General features: G+C 40.0%; 1 protein-coding gene across 1 annotated transcript in view; it reads right to left on the bottom strand.

The window, feature by feature from the left end:
- The window catches only part of LOC124253204 (sodium/hydrogen exchanger 1-like), an 89,388-nt gene that overhangs the window by 1,343 nt on the left and 64,459 nt on the right, over positions 1–23,586 (bottom strand). The window contains exons 13-22 of the mRNA XM_046686931.1: positions 18,447–18,624; positions 16,937–17,055; positions 14,344–14,426; positions 12,769–12,903; positions 10,570–10,659; positions 9,236–9,301; positions 8,583–8,689; positions 6,431–6,490; positions 5,305–5,408; positions 1,564–1,658 (exon numbers count right to left, since the gene is read on the bottom strand). Of these exons, the coding sequence (XP_046542887.1) occupies positions 1,564–1,658; positions 5,305–5,408; positions 6,431–6,490; positions 8,583–8,689; positions 9,236–9,301; positions 10,570–10,659; positions 12,769–12,903; positions 14,344–14,426; positions 16,937–17,055; positions 18,447–18,624 (1,037 nt within the window). The remainder of the gene's footprint in view (positions 1–1,563; positions 1,659–5,304; positions 5,409–6,430; positions 6,491–8,582; positions 8,690–9,235; positions 9,302–10,569; positions 10,660–12,768; positions 12,904–14,343; positions 14,427–16,936; positions 17,056–18,446; positions 18,625–23,586) is intronic.

The raw sequence follows: 23,586 nt of genomic DNA, 5'->3' as shown, positions 1-23,586 counted from the left end.
AGAGCTGTCAACCCCTAAAGATGGTTTGGAGTGAGACTGAAAAATAAGCCGGGTCCAGCTGGGGTCATGTTGAGGGCTTACGCCCTGGTGGGGGTCACTGGGGTGAAGTTCCACCCTAAAAAATGAAGTTTAGTGATTTTCAGGAGCATTTGGAGCCTTCTGGTGGCATTATTTTGACACTAAAAGATGCATGCTAATAAATAATAATGTCGAATCATTCGCGATAAACATCGCTTTTTAGTACTTCGCTCATTAAAAATGTTCAACCTTCGAAAATGCAACTAAAATATTAATTTTGCAATTATTTTTGGCTACCAGATATGCGGAGATTATTATTTGAGGCGGAGAGCTGCGCATTTGACATTTGTCGATAGAGCGTGAGAGTTGACAGGTATGCATAATACTGCTATTTGTCTAAGAAATATCAACATCGATATCATTGAAACTTGTTACTTATTGGTTATTTAGATTCATAATCTTGCCCCCACCCAAATGATTTCGTCTGAACCGGACAAACCCCTTTTGGATACAAAGATTTTCCGGAAATATATGAATGAGGGGAAGGGTTGTTCGGTATTTAGTGTTACAATCTTGCCAACACGGTATGATTCTGTCTGGACCTAGTGGTTAAAGTGTTTGCTCGTCACACCGGGGGTTTGGGTTTGATTCCGGACATGGGTACAATGTGTGAAGCCCATTTCTGGTATTCCCCGCTGTGATATTAATGGAATATTGTTAAAATTGGCATAAAAGCCAACTGACTCACTCAGGAGAGTGGGGTAGCTTAGTGGTTTAAGTGTTAGCATACCACGTGTAGCGCTGCGCAATATAACCGGTTTACCGATATTTAGCGGTTCAGACATGAAAACGATACGTATTGCGATACACTGATCAAAAACCGGTATTTTGACTTGCATTCGGAAAACTTCGTAACACTCGGAAATCTTCGGATATTTCCGTTTTTAAATTGTTCCTTTCCTTGTTTCATTTGTGCCAAACATTATTTACATTTCTATTTTGTCATGATTAAAAGTTTTTATAAAAGCCTAATCAAGCATTGTGATTTTGTTGTGTTTTTGCTTTATAAATCAAGCATTAACTCGACTAAAAGTAATTTTTTGTTAAAAAAAACTTCTTGCAATATATTGCAATACATGCTTTCGTATCGCAATATATCACAATATGACAATTCCCTGCAATACCCACCCCTAACCACGTGGCTGCAGACCCAGGTACTAATATCCTCATGGGTACAATGAGTGAAGCCCATTTGTGGTGTCCCCAGCTGCGATACTGCTACTGCTAAAAGTGGCATAAAACCCGACTGAGGGCAGTGGGGTAGGCTAGTGGTTACAGTGTTTGCTCGTCACACCGGGGGTTTGGGTTTGATTCCGGACATGGGTACAATGTGTGAAGCCCATTTCTGGTATTCCCCGCTGTGAAATTGATGGAATATTGCTAAGATCTCCATACAACCCAACTCACTTACTCACTCACTCAACCGTACAATAAAGAGATCCACCAAAAAGAAGTGACACATCAGACACCTCAGACAATACCTACCATCCTGCTGGTGTGTTGAGACAGTAACAGATGACGGAGACTCTTTGCATCAAAATCTTTATCTTTGGATTTGTGTCTTCTCCGCACTGATGGCTCTGAAATATACATGCAGGAATGAGGTTTACATTGGCTTGAGGTTGATAATGTACTACTGGGTGTAAGAATATATTGATGCTTGTCATAAAGCCATTAGTATCCAAAACACAGCTATATGGCGGCGGTCTGTAAATAATCGACTCTGGACCAGACAATACAGTGATAAACAGCATGAGCATCAATTTACGCAATTGGGATATGATGACATGTGTCAACCAAGTCAGCGAGCCTGACCACCTGATCCTGTTAGTCGCCTCTTATGACAAGCATAGGTTGCTGAAGACCAATTCTAATCTGGACCTTCACAGGCTACTATTTCCAAGCAGTGGTAACTTTGGAGATATAAAGTGTGGAACAAATTAGTGATGACACCAGCCAAGCCAAGTTGGGTCTGTGTCCATATCTGTTCTTGTAGAACTCTACATCTTTGGTCCTGCCCAAATTATGTCCAAAATGTTACCTTGTTCCATTTTGTCACCATGTGTACAACTGACTTTCCCCTTTGTCTCGTTAAAGGCTCGGTAAATACAATGTTTATTTCTTACACCGGATCCTTAGTATCATTGGGCATCTCACTATGAATGATATACCGATACCAGCATTCGAAATACCTGCCTGCCTGACTGTCCGTGACAGGTTATTTTCAACATGGACGGCCAGATTCTCAAATTCACCTGCCTGACGGTCGGGTCAAAATTTAGACATGTATATGGAGATATTCATCATATTACTGGATAATAAATCATTATTAATTCACTCACAAATCTGAAATAAACAGCTAATTCTTTTCTTGCTTTGGTATTAGTTTGTTCAATATTTTACAAGCTTTAATTTAATAATACTAAGAAAATTAGTATTTTGGGGGGCAGGTAAGTTTTGGTCAGGGCTGGCAAGTTTTACATCTAACCAGCCCTATGGTCTGGCTGAATTTTTTTCAGTTTCATACCCTGTCGGTACTTAACTGCTGGGTTTAAAACTCCTAAAATTCCAAGCCAGACAGTTGGACTGGCAACTTTAAAAAATTACCAGTCTGGATACAAACTTGCCTGTCCGGTTTTCAACAAAAACAAAAATCAGGTTTCTGAATACCTTACTGCTTCCCAGATAGCATTCGGACGTTGGCCCAACGTTGGCAACGTTGGCAAAACCATTACCATTACCATTGAACAACATAGCACTAACAGGCAATGCACCGAGTTTAGGTAAACTGACAGTACATGTGTTGTGATTGGTTATTGTAAAATGAACTGTCCAATCGTAAATAGTTTAACATAATTATCATATAACCTTAAACACCTCAAACTGACGACAAGAGAACCTGTCTGATATTATGAAATATTTACTGTTAGGGGTAAAAACATCTACCAGACCACCGGACAGGCTACTTTAGAAATTTATACCGTCTGAGATGAAAATAGACCGTTCTGGACGGTTGGGCAGGCGGGAATTTTAAATGCTGATAACTGTGACACATTCAGCGCCATACAGACACCAAATATCCATTATCTACCCGTAATACTGCGCTAGATAGGTTATACCCTGTTAAAGTGACTAAAGCGTTCATAAAATATAATATATTCCACTAGTTGCTTAAAGCTGTTTGAAATGTTCTCTTGCATTCTTGTTCACTATTAATATTGTATTTGTAGCATTTGTTTGTATTCATTCATTTTTATGTAAACCTGCTGTGAGAAGAGGTTTGTGATACAAAACTCTTACTTTGGGCTGGAGGCCTCTAATACTGTAATAAAAAACTTGAATCTCTAAAATTATTCAAGGGTTCTAAGGAATCAACAAGGGATAAAGTTGGTTCTACAGTCCTGAGATCTGGACACTGCCTGGAGAGATGCATCATACAGCACAATAGTGTATTCAAGTTGAAAGTCGTACACCACAGACTCAAGTACACGGCAGCATGGTAGTGTATACAAGTTGAAAGTCGTACACCACAGACTCAAGTACACGGCAGCATGGTAGTGTATACAAGTTGAAAGTCGTACATCACAGACTCAAGTACACGGCAGCATGGTAGTGTATACAAGTTGAAAGTCGTACACCACAGACTCAAGTACACGGCAGCATGGTAGTGTATACAAGTTGAAAGTCGTACACCACAGACTCAAGTACACGGCAGCATGGTAGTGTATACAAGTTGAAAGTCGTACATCACAGACTCAAGTACACGGCGGATGGGTAGTGTATGCAAGTTGAAAGTCGTACACCACAGACTCAAGTACACGGCAGCATGGTAGTGTATGCAGGTGAAAGTCGTACATCTCAGACTCAGGTACATGACAGCATGGTAGTGTATGCAAGTGAAAGTCATACATCTCAGACTCAGGTACATGACAGCATGGTAGTGTATGCAAGTGAAAGTCGACATCACAGACTCAGGTACACGGCAGCATGGTAGTGTATGCAGGTGAAAGTCGTACATCACAGACTCAGGTACACGGCAGCATGGTAGTGTATGCAGGTGAAAGTCGTACATCACAGACTCAGGTACACGGCAGCATGGTAGTGTATGCAGGTGAAAGTTGTACATCACAGACTCAGGTACATGGCAGCATGGTAGTGTATGCAGGTGAAAGTCGTACATCACAGACTCAGGTACATGGCAGCATGGTAGTGTATGCAGGTGAAAGTCGTACATCACAGACTCAGGTACATGACAGCATGGTAGTGTATGCAGGTGAAAGTCGTACATCACAGACTCAGGTACATGGCAGCATGGTAGTGTATGCAGGTGAAAGTCGTACATCACAGACTCAGGTACATGGCAGCATGGTAGTGTATGCAGGTGAAAGTCGTACATCACAGACTCAGGTACACGCAGCATGGTAGTGTATGCAGGTGAAAGTCGTACATCACAGACTCAGGTACATGGCAGCATGGTAGTGTATGCAGGTGAAAGTCGTATACATCACAGACTCAGGTACACGACATGGTACAGCATGGTAGTGTATGCAGGTGAAAGTCGTCAGTACATCACAGACTCAGGTACATGGCAGCATGGTAGTGTATGCAGGGTGAAAGTCGTACATCACAGACTCAGGTACACGGCAGCATGGTAGTGTATGCAGGTGAAAGTCGTACATCACAGACTCAGGTACACGGCAGCATGGTAGTGTATGCAGGTGAAAGTCGTACATCACAGACTCAGGTACATGACAGCATGGTTCATCACAGACTCAGCTACACGGCAGCATGGTAGTGTATGCAAGTGAAAGTCATACATTTCAGACTCAAGTACACGACAGCATGGTATATCACAGACTCAGGTACACGGCAGCATGGTAGTGTATGCAGGTGAAAGTCGTACATCACAGACTCAAGTACACGACAGCATGGTACATCACAGACTCAGGTACACGGCAGCATGGTAGTGTATGCAGGTGAAAGTCATACATCTCAGACTCAAGTACACGACAGCATGGTACATCACAGACTCAGGTACATGACAGCATGGTACATCACAGACTCAGGTACACGGCAGCATGTTAGTGTAAGCAGGTGAAAGTCGTACACCACAGACTCAGGTACATGACAGCAATGTAGTGTATGCAAGTCAAAGTCGTACACCACAGACTCAGGTACATGACAGCATCAAAGTGTATGTAGGCGAAAGTTGTCAGGATGCTTTACCTGTCTCTATAGCTACAGGCATCTTGGTGGGATCGTCATCTTCTTCCCCAATTCCAGCCTTCTGTCCAGCGCCTGGCAGGTACATGCTGGTGTCTATGTGGGGTCTGGAACAGACAGCAAATATACAGATCCGATCTCAATCATCGTACCTCATCCTAGATCACACGTATCTTACCAGTCATCATATCACACGTATCTTACCAGTCATCATATCACATGTATCTTACCAGTCATCATATCACACGTATCTTACCAGTCATCATATCACACGTATCTTACCAGTCATCATATCACACGTATCTTACCAGTCATCATATCACACGTATCTTACCAGTCATCATATCACACGTATCTTACCAGTCATCATATCACACGTATCTTACCAGTCATCATATCACACGTATCTTACCAGTCATCATATCACACGCGTATCTTACCGGGTCATCATATCACAAGTATCTTACCGGTCATCATATATACACGTATCTTACCAGTCATCATATCACCGCGTATCTTACCAGTCATCATATCACAAGTATCTTACCAGTCATCATATCACACGCATATCTTACCAGTCATCATATCACACCGTACCTTACCAGTCATCATATCACCGCATTACCTTACCAGTCATCATATCACACGCATTACCTTACCAGTCATCATATCACATACCATCATATATCTTACCAGTCATCATATCACACATTATCTTACCAGTCATCATATCACACGTATTTTACCAGTCATCATATCACACCGCATTATCTTACCAGTCATCATATCACACGATCTTACCAGTCATCATATCACGTATCTTACCAGTCATCATATCACCACCACATTATCCTACCGGGTCATCATATCACACGTATCTTACCGGTCATCATATCACACGTATCTTACCAGTCATCATATCACACGTATCTTACCAGTCATCATATCACACGTATCTTACCAGTCATCATATCACACGTATCTTACCAGTCATCATATCACACGTATCTTACCAGTCATCATATCACACGTATCTTACCAGCACTGATCTTAATTACCAGTACTAATTTTAATTACATCCACAAAATATTCAGGTGCATTGAGGTAATGCTAAGAAATAGTTTCTTACATATTCGCCTCTCCTGGTACTGACTGGACCCCACACATCCTCAAATACTTGAAATGTTCTCTGAAATAAAAAAGGTAAAAATCTATTAGTAAATTCTGCTAGCAAAACTTATCACTGAAATAGAAGGATCCAAATGTAAAAAGTAACAGGAATAAAAACTGAATTGATACAGGATTAAATTTAAAATGATATATGTAAGTGTATCGCCTTGTATCATCTCAAAAATGGGGACATATTGGTCAATGCTGTTCAATTACCAAAATTTGCCTCGTTGCCCAATGTCAAGTAAATCTCTTTGAGAGGCATCTTAAAAGTTGTGAAGAGAAAGGAAAACCAAGTTCTATGGAAAGGCATGTTCTTTATTGCAATGAGTGTGACGTTTTGGTGTAGGTACTAACACCGTTATCAAGCAAGTCTGACTTTGTACTTTCCCTGCTGCATCAGAGAAAAGACGGCCTTATCAACAATATTCGAAGTTTTGTTTCTGTTTCTTTTCACATGTTATGTCCTTACTTGTTTTTTTTTAAAAATTCTTTTTGTTAATGTTTTCATTTATTTTATCATCAAGGACTAGATAAATTCAACTAAAATGAAATACAACTTCTTTTTTAACACATGCTGTATCTTCTGAGTATCAAAGTTTCAAGCCCGTTATCAAATTTGCTCAGGGGCAACTAAAGGATAGTTTCCACTTGCCCGGAACTTTTTTTCTGGCTGGTTGGTTGGTTTGTTTTTTTAACTCCGCACTCAGCAATATTCCAGCTATATGGCAGCGGGATGTAACTAATCGAGTCTGGACCAGACAATCCAGTGTTCAACAGCATGAGGATTGATATAAGCAAGTGGTATACAATGACATGTGTTAACTAGGTCAGCGAATCTGATATTCACACCGGCCTAAACAGTCAACACTAGTGGTGGTCCGGTTAACTGGAATAATCGAAGATGGTCGCAATGACAAGACGATCAAGCAATCTATCATGTTTTCTCATAATCGAACACAAACAATTTTGGATCACTTGTTTGCAATAACAATATTTTTTCAAAAGGTTGATTTTGTCTCAACATTGCATAAGCACTACAAGCTCGTTCCAAGTCATGATTAAGTTTATCTTAACAAGTCCAGGAAATGTATGGTCCTAACTATAGTCATCCTTTAAAGATGTGAAATTTGCAAATGCATTTTGTGCAATTTGCGAATTAAAACTCGAGAGAACTACATGTTTTTTCTTTATTTTTTGTGCATTAACGAACATAACCAGGAAAATTTTATAAATGATGCTAACCAATTATTTTCAATGATTGATCGGTTGTAATGAACCAATCATTAATTAAGAGATTTACACCAATTCCCAACACTATTAACTAGGTCAGCAAACCAGACGACCCTATCCCGTTTGTCGTCTCTTACGACAAGCATGTGTTACTGAGGACCAATCTAGGAGTCAGTTATGTCCGGCAAACTTATTGACCAGGGGCTTCTTTCACGAAGCAACCTTTACTAAGGTTAACCTTAACTCCCATTCTTTAACATTGCACTAAGATTACTTTAGTGACTTACGATCACCTTAGTGCTTTGTGAAGGGAGGCGCTGTCCTGTATTGGTGAATTGTGCCTATTGTTGTCCATATTTTCAAGTCAAAGGGGACCAGATCCTACAGTGAAAGTTGTTACCATACAACTGATAGCCAGACCTCGGAGTCACTTTGACCGGAGGTAAAAGGAGGTGTCAGGTGTGTTTGAAAACTGACCTCATCAAGAGTAATCATTTGTCTCATTGTACAAAGACACACATTACTGTACAAGGCCTTCAAACTGTCTTTTTACTTTACATCAACCTACAAGCATTGAAATGTTACTTTCAGATGCAATCATTTTTCTATTCATGACGGAATTGATCATTAAGATTGTGACATTCTTTATTCACGGTCAGTGTCAGTCACATGATTTGAGGTTTCACGTTCAAATTATACATTCCTCACATGGTATGGATTAACCAATGGAAGGTTCTCAGTGAATTCAAATGTTCCCAGTACATGTGTACCCAAACAATGATGGTTGCCTGGGGTGCTTGAAACCTCTGAATTGCACAGAGGTCCAGAGGGAAGAGAATGTTGGATTACAGAGTGTCCAGTATGAGGAGTTCACCCACTTTAAGACAATCTTGTTGTAGAAAGTCTTCAGCTCTGTATCACTCCTCTGGGGCTCAATCTGCAGACACGGCCGGATGTAACGACTATCGAAATTGTCTAATTTTTCCTGAAAAGAGAAGCATTTATCACAAATGTCTCACTTTAAATTGAAATTTCATATACGTGTATGCAAGTATTATTTACAACTTGAAAATCCAGATATAATATTAAAGTCTGCCATATTTTGATCATGATCACATACTAAACATATTGCTGGTGCTGGTACCATAAATGTTGCTGATACCATGTTGCTGGTAATATGTTGCTAGTACCAAACATGTTGCTGGTACCATAAATGTTGCTGATACCAAAATATTTGCTAGTACCACACACGTTGCAATGTGTGAAACCCATTTCTGGTGTCCCCAACATGTTATTGCTGGAATATTAAAAGCAGTGGCGTAAAACCCAACTCGGTCACTCTTTATCCTGTAATGTAAGAAGACGGGAAGGAATGTGACTTTTGATGGCAGATATCACAGAGCCAATTCAGTCTTCACTTGGAACATAACATGTCCATAGATACTTATTGTTTTTAATACAGGAATTATCGGGCTAGCTCAAACTGGCATGAGCAGAAGCAGAAAACAAAGAACTATAAGTGTGGTTTTACCTTGAATGAATACTTTCCGTTGAATCCAATGATATCTTCCATCCCAGCCATCAGGTGATCTATTATCTGGAACATCAGTTGAGGAGAGGTGTTAAGAAAGGTCATGAGAAATACCCACACCCAATGTCTGTTCTAAAATGAGTATACTATTTGTCAATATTAGCCACTAAAATATCAACCAGCAAAATTATGAGTAGATTTTCCAATTCAAACTTTTTGCTGGGTTGAGGTGTGGTACCAGTCAAGAAAGCCAATATGTACACATATATCTACAGTTGATACTTAGTTTGCAAACATATGTCGTGGAGATAAAATGTCTGCATGATGAACTTCTGATCCAATATGTTAGAGTTCTATCTGTTCTCTGTTAGAATCTGTGATATCTGGGGTACAGAATAACTTTCCACTGATTACCTCTGAGAAGTTGGATTTTCATTCACTCAGCAGGAGTTTCTGTAAAATATACCTGAGACAACAGGATTTACTGTGCAGAATATCCCTGATAGAGCATCTCTTTCTGAAGAATAACCCTGAGAGAGCATGACTGTCTGCAGAATAACACAGAAGGCATAACTTTCTGCAGGTTATCCCTGAGAGAGCATGACTTTCTCTGCAAAATAACCCTGAGAGAGGATCTCTTTCTGCAGAATAACACTGAGAGAGCAAGACTTTCTGCAGATTATCCCTGAGAGAGCATGACTTTCTGGAGAATACCACAGGAGAGCATCTCTTTCTGCAGAATAACACTGAGAGAGCATGACTTTCTGGAGAATACCACTGGAGAGCATCTCTTTCTGCAGAATAACACTGAGAGAGCATGACTTTCTGGAGAATACCACTGGAGAGCATCTCTTTCTGCAGAATAACACTGAGAGAGCATGACTTTCTGCAGGTTATCCCTGACAGAGCATGACTTTCTCCGCAAAATAACCCTGAGAGAGGATCTCTTTCTGCAGAATACCACTGAGAGAGCATGACTTTCTGCAGGTTATCCCTGACAGAGCATGACTTTCTGCAGGTTATCCCTGACAGAGCATGACTTTCTGCAGAATACCACTGAGAGAGCATCTCTTTCTGCAGAATAACACTGAGAGAGCATGCCTTTCTGCAGGTTATCCCTGAGAGAGCATGCCTTTCTGCAGGTTATCCCTGAGAGAGCATGGCTTTCTGCAGAATAGCCCTCAGACAGCATGACTTTCTGCAGAATAACTCTGAGACAGTGGGACTTCCTGCAGAAAACCCCGGACAGAGCAGATTTTCTGTAGAATCACCCTGTGATCCAGTGGGACCAGAGAGTCTATGAAAAGGAGGCTCCATATAGATCCACTACTTACATGGTTGCTGAGCTCCCGATACATGCTGAGCTGCTTCTCTGGGGCAAGTTTCACCTTGAACACTTCTACCAGAGGCTTCATGCTAATACCCTGTGAAAACACATCAGGATCAGTACATTAAACACATAATGTGCAGGATGTCAGTAAGATAGGGAGTGAGTGAGTTAAGTTTTACACCGCACTCAGCAATATTCCAGCTATATGACGGCGGTCTGTAAATAATCGAGTCTGGACCAGCCAATCCAGACAATCAACAGCATGAACATTGATCCACGAAATTGGGATACGATGACAAGTTGGCGAGTCTGACCACCTGATCCCATTTGTCACCTTTTACGACAACCATGGGTTACTGAAGATCAATTCTAAGTCGGATATTCACAGGTCAGTAAGATAGGGCAAAAGGATACTGAGAAGTGATGTGGAACTCGACAAACACAATTTGAAGAAGAGGAATGCCTGGAAAGGAGTAGAAAACCGAGAAGATGACCAAAGAGGAGAAGGCTAAGGAGGAGAAGATCAAGAAGTAGAAGACCAAGGAGGAGAAGATCAAGAAGTAGAAGACCCAGGAGGAGAAACCCCAGAAGGAGAAGACCAAGAAGTATAAAACCCAGTAGGAGGAAAAGGCCTAGTAGGAGGAGATGACCAAGAAGTAGAAGGAGGAGAAGACTGAGGTGAAGTACAAAATCGAGAAGAAGAAGACCTAGCAAGAAGAGACGACCAAGGAGAAGGCCTAGCATTAGAAGACCATAAAGTAGAAAACCCAGAGGGAAGAGAAGACCAAGAAGTAGGAAACCCAGGAAGAGGAGAAGACCAAGAAGTAGAAGACCCAGGAAGAGGAGAAGACCAAGAAGTAGAAGACCCAGAAGGAGGAGAAGACCAAAGAGAAGTAGAAGATCCAGAAGACGTAGACCTAGCAGGAGGACACGACCAAGGAGAAGGCCTAGCAAGAGATGACCAAAAAGTAGAAGTCCTGGAAGGAGGAGAAAAAAGAGGAGAAGTCGAAGATCCAGACAAAGACCTAGCAGGAGGACACGACCAAGACAAAGAAAAAGAAAGCCATAAAGGAGAAGAAGAAGAGGAAGAAGACAACCTAGATGAAAATGTAAGGGGAAAAGATTTATGGTAAAGAAGATGCATGATGGGTGAAGGGTTGTGGAGAAGATGACACAAAGAAAGAAACATTGAGAAAGAGAAGACTATCTTGTGTTCAGCAGCGCTCGGCAGTTCCAGCGCTGAATGTCTAAGGAATGGAAGCAGAAACAGCAAAGAGGATGAAGAGGAAGTGGAACAGAAGAACACTCAGCAGAGACTGAAGAAAGAAAAGCTTATCAAAAGGAGTGCACAATTTTTAACTGAAACTTGCATTTAATTCACAGGGGATTATCTACAATTCCAACTGCTGTTGCAAACATGATACTGCTCGAAATTGGACACTGAATGTTCGTAGTCTTGTAATTTCTAAGGCATACCTAATTCAAACAAGAAGACAAAGTCATCAATATCCCCCGCAATGGCAAAATACTCTTCATGATTATGTCTACGAGTTATGAATATGTCAAATATTTAGGTGTGTATATAGAAAAGTGGAAGGAGAGTATTGAAAGGTTTTTAAACTTCTGCTCCAGAAAGGAGCACTATCACCAATTTCAGTCTATGTCAAACTTGTTGCCATGGCAATGCCAAAAATATTTTATTCAGAAATCCAAAACTACCAAAAGGCACCAGTACACCACCAGATCTATGATCTATCTATGTGCCAAGTTTGGTGAAGAAATATTAAATGGTTTTAGAGTTCTGCTCCGGAAAAGTGCACTACCACTAATTTCTGTTTTAGTCAAACTTGTTGCCATAGAAATGCCAAAAATATTTTATTCAGAATTCCAAAACTACCAAAAGGCACCAGTACACCACCAGATCTATCTATGTGCCAAGTTTGGTGAAGAAATACTGTATGGTTTTAGAGTTCTGCTCCGGAAAAGACAAATGTGCACGGACGGACGGACGCACGACCACGCAGGCAGGCAGGCAGGCAGGCACGGATGGAGTTCATTTTAATACCCCCACAAAATGCGTTGCGAGGGATAATTAGGAACTTTTGCATCATTTGCTGCAGACTATCATCTGATGTATTTACACCTCAAGCAGAATCAAAGCTACTTTAAAGTCCTACATCTATAACATCATGTTATGTTTTACCTGAACAAACACAGTAAACATGATGATAATGAGCGTGGTTGTGACGAACATATTCTTCATGTTTGGAGGGAGCGAATCTTCATCCAGTAGCATCACCAGGGAGAAGCACACGGCGCCTCTCAGGCCTCCATAGGCCTGCAACCATAGTCAGTGTCAACAGTATTAGAACATTAAAACCAAACAGCTGACACACAATACAACACTACCCTTGCAACTTGAGTGAGTGAATTTAGTTTTACGCCACTTTTAGCAATATTCCAGCAATATTAGGGCGGGGGACACCAGAAATTGCCTTCACATATTGTACCCATGTGGGGAATCGAACCCGGGTCTTCGGGACGATGAGCAAATGCTTCAACCACTTGGCTATCCCACCGCCCCTTGCACTTGAAAATGAATCATGAAATACTAAATAAATTATGCAGTTAGTTACAGGCATTCTAATACTTATAAAGTGAAAAAAAGTTACTTTTAAGAAATAAACATTTGGGAGAAGAAAAACGTCATTTAGTTTTAATCACATGGTAAGAATACTTCATTGTCATCAATATCATCAATATATTGTCATGTCACACATGTCACGACATGTAACTTTGATCGCCTATTTTGAATGGTAATTGTCGCGATACGTAGCGATAAGTTACAGTATCTGCAGCTTTGATCTTCTGGTGACACCGCTTTCATTCGTTTTGACCGGAAAATGTTTCGTGTCAAGTTACCAAACCTAAGTTATAGCTCATATTCAGCAAACAACTACTTTTTAACCCTAGTTCAATAATGTAACTTTATCAGCTCAAATAAAATGTCAACAGTATTTATTTCAAACGTTGTAAATTGACAGCAAACCTGTCTTCTGCTTGTTGACATAGCTGGTCTAAATGTCACATGACCAGACACGTGATATCCTTGTCAAAATTTAAAACTTTGGAAACAAGTAAGGGCCATTTCTTATAGAAAACTTAATGCTTTTTGAGAATTTCCGTCAATTTGTACCTGATGAGGTTCGAGCTAGTGCCTCATTGATAAATACAACCTGGGCACAATGTACCCACCCTACATGTCAGCACAGAACACATTTACGTTTCTGCAAGCCAGTTCGTGGTGTTTGTCGACATTCTGAGGTTTGGTGCCCGTCACGATGAGCCTGAAGAATAACTCCCTGCATAATACTTGTATATAAGCTGAATATGTGTGACTTTTCATCGTTTTTAGAAGTATTGAAACATTAAATGAACGTTTCATGGACATAAATACCATAAAATTACTTGGGACTGCTCCAGCTCTGAATTTGACACAAGAGATCGTCCATACAAGTCATCCTATTTACATGACAAGCCAGCCAATCATATGATTGAAATTGTGTGACGTAGCTTTCATGGTCACTTGTATTGACAGTGAGAGGGCGGCCATGCCGCGATTGTGAAAAGCAGTAAAAATACCTGGATTTCGGAAATGTTTAACATAAATAAACAAGTTTTGAGGTAAGTGATTTGAAAATAAGATTATATGAATATTACTTTGAAATTCAGTGACAGTTCTTAAGTGATGGAACTTCCATGACACAAGAATACTCACTATCATGAACTGCTCGTCGTATCCGATCTTTCTCACTCGGAACTTGTCCAGTTTATTGATCAGGAAAGACAAGAAGAATGTGACTGAAAAACACAAACATACATGCAATCATTACATCAAGGTCCTTCTGCCGTGACAAGTAATGGGACGTCTTCCATTCTACACTGTCCGCCACCTCTAGCAATAAGCATGGGTTATTGAAGACCAATTCTAATCAATATCTGCATGGGGAGACGAACATGTGTTACCAATTCTACACTGGACCTTCACAGGGGAGATAAGTATTGATTACTGAAGTTCAATTCTAGCAGGCTTCTTCACAGGGGGACGAGCATAGGTTTAGGAACACCAATTCTAATCCGGATATTCTCAGAGGGAGACAAGCATGAGTTACTGAAGACCAATTCCAATCAAGATCTTCAAAGGGAGACAAGCTTGGGTTATTGAAGACCAATTCCAATCAAGATCTTCAAAAGGAGACAAGCATGGGTTATTGAAGGCCAATTCCAATCAAGATCTTCAAAGGGAGACAAGCTTGGGTTATTGAAGACCAATTCCAATCAAGATCTTCAAAAGGAGACAAGCATAATATGTTATTAAAGAGCAATTCCAATCAAGATCTTCAAAAGGAGACAAGCATGGGTTATTGAAGGCCAATTCCAATCAAGATCTTCAAAGGGAGACAAGCATGGGTTATTGAAGGCCAAGTCCAATCAAGATCTTCAAATGGGGAGACAAGCATGGGTTATTGAAGACCAATTCCAATCAAGATCTTCAAATGGGGAGACAAGCATGGGTTATTGAAGGCCAATTCCAATCAAGATCTCCAAAGGGAGACAAGCATGGGTTATTGAAGATTAGCATGGGTTATTGAAGACCAATTCAAATCAAGATCTTCAAAAGGAGACAAGCATGGGTTATTCAAGGCCAATTCCAATCAAGATCTTCAAAGGGAGACAAGCATGGGTTATTGAAGACCAATTCCAATCAAGATCTTCAAATGGGGAGACAAGCATGGGTTATTGAAGACCAATTCCAATCAAGATCTTCAAATAGGGAGACAAGCATGGGTTATTGAAGACCAATTCCAATCAAGATCTTCAAAGGGAGACAAGCATGGGTTATTGAAGGCCAATTCCAATCAAGATCTCCAAAGGGAGACAAGCATGGGTTATTGAAGATTAGCATGGGTTATTGAAGACCAATTCCAATCAAGATCTTCAAAAGGAGACAAGCATGGGTTATTCAAGGCCAATTCCAATCAAGATCTTCAAAGGGAGACAAGCATGGGTTATTGAAGACCAATTCCAATCAAGATCTTCAAATGGGGAGACAAGCATGGGTTATTGAAGACCAATTCCAATCAAGATCTTCAAATAGGGAGACAAGCATGGGTTATTGAAGACCAATTCCAATCAAGATCTTCAAAGGGAGACAAGCATGGGTTATTGAAGGCCAATTCCAATCAAGATCTCCAAAGGGAGACAAGCATGGGTTATTGAAGATTAGCATGGGTTATTGAAGACCAATTCCAATCAAGATCTTCAAAAGGAGACAAGCATGGGTTATTCAAAAGGCCAATTCAATTCAATCAAGATCTTCAAATGGGGAGACAAGCATGGGTTATTGAAGACCAATTCCAATCAAGATCTTCAAATGGGGAGACAAGCATGGGTTATTGAAGACCAATTTCAATCAAGATCTTCAAAAGGGAGACAAGCATGGGTTATTGAAGACCAATTCCAATCAAGATCTTCAAATGGGGAGACAAGCATGGGTTATTGAAGACCAATTCCAATCAAGATCTTCAAATGGGGAGACAAGCATGGGTTATTGAAGGCCAATTCCAATCAAGATCTTCAAATGGGGAGACAAGCATGGGTTATTGAAGACCAATTCCAATCAAGATCTTCAAATGGGGAGACAAGCATGGGTTATTGAAGACCAATTCCAATCAAGATCTTCAAATGGGGAGACAAGCATGGGTTATTGAAGACCAATTCCAATCAAGATCTTCAAATGGGGAGACAAGCATGGGTTATTGAAGGCCAATTTCAATCAAGATCTTCAAATGGGGAGACAAGCATGGGTTATTGAAGACCAATTCAAGATCTTCAAATGGGGAGACAAGCATGGGTTATTGAAGACCAATTCCAATCAAGATCTTCAAATGGGGAGACAAGCATGGGTTATTGAAGGCCAATTCCAATCAAGATCTTCAAATGGGGAGACAAGCATGGGTTATTGAAGACCAATTCCAATCATGATCTTCAAATGGGGAGACAAGCATGGGTTATTGAAGACCAATTCCAATCAAGATCTTCAAAAGGAGACAAGCATGGGTTATTGAAGATCAATTACAATCATGATCTTCAAATGGGGAGACAAGCATGGGTTATTGAAGACCAATTCCAATCAAGATCTTCAAATGGGGAGACAAGCATGGGTTATTGAAGACTAATTCCAATCAAGATCTTCAAATGGGGAGACAAGCATGGGTAGCTGAAGGTACCTAATAGAAGGCTTGATCTTCACAGGGGAGACAAGTATGGGCTGATAACCCAGATCTTGTGGTTGGCAATGAGTGACTTACTGATGAACCTGTAGACGAAGCAGAGAAGGATGGTCCACAACACAAAGCCTGTATGCCAGTAGTGCTCTCTGATCAAGGCCAGGCCCAGGAACAGGAAGATCACAATCTCCATGGTGGTGCTGCACAGGAAAAGATCAGAACCTTTATTGTGCAACCTCAACACTTTATATTTGGGACAGATAGACACGTGATTATTTCTGAAGCAATAATTATTTAGAATGATGCTTTTTTAAAATTTTAACCCCATGTAACCATGGAAAACATTTGAAGTTAAAGTACTGCTTGATCAGTATTCTTGTTGTTTGATTGGCTTTCTAGACACCGGTAATTGAATGACGACGCAATTAACTTTATGGATAACAACTTCTTGTTTATTGCATAAAGCAACGTTTTATGAAAATTCTTACATCGTGATCAAGCTGAAAGAGACTAAGTGAGTACAGCTAGGATATTAGAAGTATATATGTATAGTATGTAGTGACGTGCAGCATATTTACAATAACAAACACAAGTAATTGATAACAAAGAGCACATAATGTCATGTCATCGGATGAAGGTCATATTCCTCCAAATAAAGTGAGTTTAGTTTTACGCCGCCGGACTCAGCAATATTCCAGCTATATGGCGGCGGTCTGTAAATAATCGAGTCTTGACCAGACAATCTAGTGATCAACAGCATGAGCATCGATCTGCGCAACTGGGAACCGATGACATATGTCAACCAAGTCAGCAAGCCTGACCATCCGATCCCGTTAGTCGCCTCTTACGACAAGCATGGGTAGCTGAAGATCAATTCTAACAAGGGCCTTCACAGGTCTCCTCCACATAAAGGACTTGACATCCATAAATTCTTGCCTTTAAGTAGCATAAACTTGGATGAGGCCAGTAGGAGAGTCAGAACAATTTATATCACAAGTCAGGAAGCCTATAGACACGATGGATTCAACTGTTAACAAGCTGATTGGATGCTAATTGTATAGTTGATTGATAGAAGCTATCACTAGATTAACTCTTTTATGACGTAATAATGAAACATAAGACTTTGTGCATACATCTTCTTGTTTATTGCATAGAGTGACATTTTGGTGCAGATTCTTACACTGTTATCAAGCTAAGAGTGACTTTCTACGACTTTTTATGCCCAATTCTTGAAAATATCACATGAATACACAACAACTATCAGCTAAGTAATTCACACTAATGCTTTTTCATTACTATTCCAGCCACTACAAAGGTTGAGTGAGTGAGTTTGGTTTTACGCCGCTTTTAGCAATATTCCAGCAATATCACGGCTGGGGAAACCAGAAATGAGCTTCACACATTGTACCCATGTGGGCAATCGAACCCGGGTCTTCGGCTTGACGAGCGAACACTTTAACCATCAGGCTACCCCACAGCCCCACTACAAGGGTTGAGGATTATCATTGACATTTAATGTCATGTGTGTCATTGTTGCTGTTATTGTTTGAAATAAGTAATACAATTACTGAAATAAAATTATGACATTCACCTGATGACCTTGGTGAAGTATTTGACCGTAGTCCTGGACTTGTCGCTGATGTTGTGGAAGGCGTACTGGACCTGGACGAGGCCGCAGCCGATAATGCTAATGATGCCGGAGAACTCAAACAGCTCCGCCAGGAGGAAGCCGAGGTACGCCATGCTGTAGATCACCAGCGGCTGCACAACTGCAACAAAAACAGTGAGTGAGTGAGTGAGTTTAGTTTTACACCGCACTCAGCAATATTCCAGCTATATGGCGGCAGTCTGTAAATAATCGAGTCTGGACCAGACAATCAAGTGATCAACAGCATGAGCATCGATCTGCGCAACTGGGAACCGATTATATGCGTCAACCAAACCAGCGAGCCTGACCATCCGATCCCGTTAGTCGCCTCTTTCGACAAGCATGGGTTACTGAAGATTCATTCTAACCCGGACCTTCACGGGTACAACACAAACAGTCTATATGTAGGCAGAATCATCATAGTTTTGGTGGAATACACAAGATCCAAACAACCAATACTTTTCATGAGAGAAAAGAGCAAAATGATTTTATAGAATTATCATATTATTTATATTCAATATGGTTTAAAGAATCCTTTTCCAAAATGATTGGTGGTATAAAATGGAAGCACAGGGTTGGTCAAAAGTGGGACCAACCATCAGAGGGAGATAACTTTGCTTGTTTACCAAACCAGATTCTTTCATGAATAAAAATATGCTTAAACAAGGGAGATAACTCTTAACTACATCGCTGCACTGGAGTGAAGATTAATAAACACCTACTGGGATTGCAAGCTATTTATATTATGCATTAGTTTCCTGTAAAATCATAACTTGACAAACTTTGTGACACATATGGCCTTTCTAGGCTAAATCACTGGCAATTAGGCCTTGTCAATGTTAAAATGAATTTAGAGCCTTTTTAGGGTAAAATGTCCAAATTTCAGGTGTTTTCTCAAGCCTGTGCTAACCCCGTTCCAGCCTCAACCTTTTTAAGAAAGACATAATTCTTACACATGGTTGTTATGCTTGGTCCTTGGTCGAAAAGATGCCATGAATGTCAATTAAACTTAAAAGTTTAATCTTCAAGATCAAGTTACATTCGCCATGTCTTGGCACAATGTTTACCAAGGGAGACAACTCTCAGTTGACTAAAAGTATTACCGTGAACTAACCGAAACGAAATTAAATCACGTAATGTGACAATGATAGTTACACAAGATGTAAATAAACCAGTGTCCGAGTAGACTTGAACAAGATGTCACTTCAATCAAGTACTATCGCACGTAATCTAACTCCATGGCAGTTACTAAATACAGGACCCTTGGAGATCTGGGTTAGAACTGGTATTAAGTAACCCATGCTTGTCGTATACCAAGAAGCCACTAACGGGATCAGGTGGTCAGGTTCGCTGACTTGGCTGACATGTTATCATTTCCCAACTGTGCAGATGTTGCTTTTTATGTTAATCACTGGATTGTCTGGTCCAGACCTGATTATTTACACGCTGCCACCATATTGTGTTAATATTGCTCAGTACAGCTTAAAAACAACAACAAAAGAAACAAACAAATATATGGTACTTAGTCAAGATAAAAAAAATCATTGTCTGTCTAACCAAAACAGAGGGCCAGTCAGAAGACAATGTCACTTCAATGAAGTACTAGCATACACAATTTATCTTGATGGCCGTTACTAATTATAGGGGTGGGCGATAATACCGGTTAACCGGTATATTGCAATTCGAACTTCACAATACGATATATTGAGGTACACATTTCGCGAACCGGTTCGCCCGATACGATCGGTAATTTACATGACCATGATCGGTAATTTTCATGTTGATATATATCCTTTATATGTTTATACATTAATAGTTTTGAGAGTGTTTATTCGCCATATAATTGCATTTGCATGACTTTTAAAGCATATAGATTGGTACCGGCACTCGTTGATAAACAAACCAAAATGGGGGACACCGCTGCAGACGTTTTTTCTCGAGTTGCAAACTTTAGAGTGAAGTCTTCAATTTGGAAACAATTTTAATTGATCTCTTGTACAATTACATCTGAGTCCTGACAGTGGCCAGGGGCATTGTTTCAATAGAAAGGAAACAATAACTCCATTACCTTAACCATGTGTTACACTTTCACAATATATTGCAATACATATTGGAATACGCCAACACATACGGCAATATATCGCAATACATATTGGAATACGCCAACACATACCGCAATATATCGCAATACATATTGGAATACGCCAACACATACCGCAATATATCCCAATACATATTGGAATACGCCAACACATACCGCAATATATCGCAATACATATTGGAATACACCAACACATACCGCAATATATCCCAATACATATTGGAATGCGCCAACACATACTGCAATATATCCCAATACATATTGGAATACGCCAACACATACCGCAATATATCCCAATACATATTGGAATACGCCAACACATACCGCAATATATCCCAATACATATGGAATGCGCCAACACATACCATCGCAATAATATATCGCAATACATATTGGAATACGTAACAAATACATAATACATCCCAATACATATTGGAATGCTTCAACACATACTGCAATATATCACAATACATATTGGTTCATATCGCCAACACACATACATACCAATATATCGCCAACACATACCGCAATACATATCGGAATACGCCAACACATACCGCAATATATCGCAATACATATTGGAATGCGCCAACACATACCGCAATATATCGCAATACATATTGGAATACGCCAACACATACCGCAATATATCGCAATACATATTGGAATACGCCAACACATACCGCAATATATCCCAATACATATTGGAATACGCCAACACATACCGCAATATATCCCAATACATATTGGAATACGCCAACACATACCGCAATATATCCCAATACATATTGGAATACGCCAACACATACCGCAATATATCGCGTAATACATATTTGAATGCGCCTAACACATACCGCAATATATCGCAATACATATTGGAATACCAACAAATACATGCGAATATATCCCAATACATATTGGAATGCGCCAACACATACCGCATAATATATCACAATACATATTGGAATACGCCAACACATACCGCATATAATACATATCGGAATACTAACACATACCGCAATATATATTAATAATACATATTGGAATGCGCCAACACATACCGCCAATATATCGCAATACATATTGAATCACGCCAACACATACCGCAATATATCGCCAATACATATTGAATGCGCAGCAACACATACCGCTAATATATCGCAATACATATTGAATACGTAACACATACTGCAATATATCCCAATACATATTGGAATACGCTTCTAACACATACCGCAATATATCCCAATACATATTGGAATACGCCAACACATACTGCAATATATCCCAATACATATTGGAATGCGCCAACACATACCGCAATATATCGCAATACATATTGGAATGCGCCAACACATACCGCAATATATCGCAATACATATTGGAATACGCCAACACATACCGCAATATATCCCAATACATATTGGAATACGCCAACACATACCGCAATATATCGATGTGCAATATATCACAATACATATTGGAATACGCCAACACATACCGCAATATATCGCAATACATGCCAACACATACCGGAATATATCGCAATACATATTGAAATGCGCCAACACATACCGCAATATATTGCAATACATATTGGAATGCGCCAACACATACCGCAATATATCGCAATACATATTGGAATACGCCAACACATACCGCAATATATCGCAATACGGAAATTTTGGCAATCCCCAACCCTAGTTACTAAGCAACAGTGTCATCAGTATAAGAATGTTCATTAATGGTGAAACAATCCACCAATACGTGAGTTTTCACATGACTGACTGACTGACTGAGTTTGGTTTTAAGCCGCTTTTAGCAATATTCCAGCAATATCACGGCGGGGGACACCAGAAATGGGCTTCACTCATTGTACCCATGTGGGGATTCAAACCCGGGTCTTCGGCGTGACGAGCCAACGCTTTAACCACTAGGCTACCCCACCGCCCCAGTTTTCACGTGACAATATGGGTCTTGTTACATGATTTTTCAATACAAGACTACACTTGCTAAAATCGATTATGTATGGTCCTTTAATGACATTCCTAACCCAAGCTTATAAATGAAGAAAAACAACGAACACAGGTTGCTTTTCCTTCTGAAACCGCTCTGAAACATTTATAGTCATGAAGTTTCCATGTGAGTTGATGTGTATATACACGTAACAGGTATATTGTGGCCTACGTATCGTGATATGTATTGTATCATGAACTTGCAGTATCATGATACGTATTGCACCTTGACTTACAGTAGTTGGCCATAAGTGAGTCATCATTAGTGAAATTCCCATAGACTTGCATGTTAATTAACTCTTGCAAGAATAATTTTCATAAAGTTAGTTTCGGTTGAATTGCTTTCAATTGTCTACCAGCTGGGAAATCATCTCAGCTACATACAAATAATTTCGGTTCAATTTTCCAATGATTATTAAGAAAACTGCAACTATTTAAACAACATATATTAGACATACCAACCAGGTTTAACATGGCTGTCTATGGGGTAGATTAAAATTAAGTTGTACTTATGGTGCTTACCGTATATGACCGTCTATAAGACGACCCCATGGATAAGACGACCCCCAAACTTGACCCTTAAAATCAGTGTCAAAATGGTATGTTTCGTGCATAAGTCGATCCCCCGCGATCGGGTCCTAATCGCGGCAAACACAGACCACAGACAACTGGCATTATTCAAAGAATTCACTGTCATATATATTGTGTCTACTCACGGATCGAAACGAAGTGTAGTGGACAGAAAATGCATAATATATTTTGCTTCTCTAAATATATTTATTGTAGGTAATCTTAATCCCTGCAAATAATACAATGCCAAGCAAAAACAACTTATACTAGTAACTTAAAAGGTAAATAATCTTGTCTAGTGATGTTTAATTGCAAATTTGACGTCTCTACTGACAAAGTCGTCTTCTGTTGTTTGTTCACACGAAGTGATACGATGTTGTTTTCTTACACCTGGAAA

The sequence above is a fragment of the Haliotis rubra genome, unplaced genomic scaffold, assembly GCF_003918875.1.
Source record: "Haliotis rubra isolate DU_JTF1 unplaced genomic scaffold, ASM391887v1 Scf535, whole genome shotgun sequence".
Classification (NCBI taxonomy): Eukaryota; Metazoa; Mollusca; class Gastropoda; order Lepetellida; family Haliotidae; genus Haliotis; species Haliotis rubra.
Note: the sequence above shows the minus strand (reverse complement) of the source record. Positions and strands in the feature narration are given on the sequence as shown.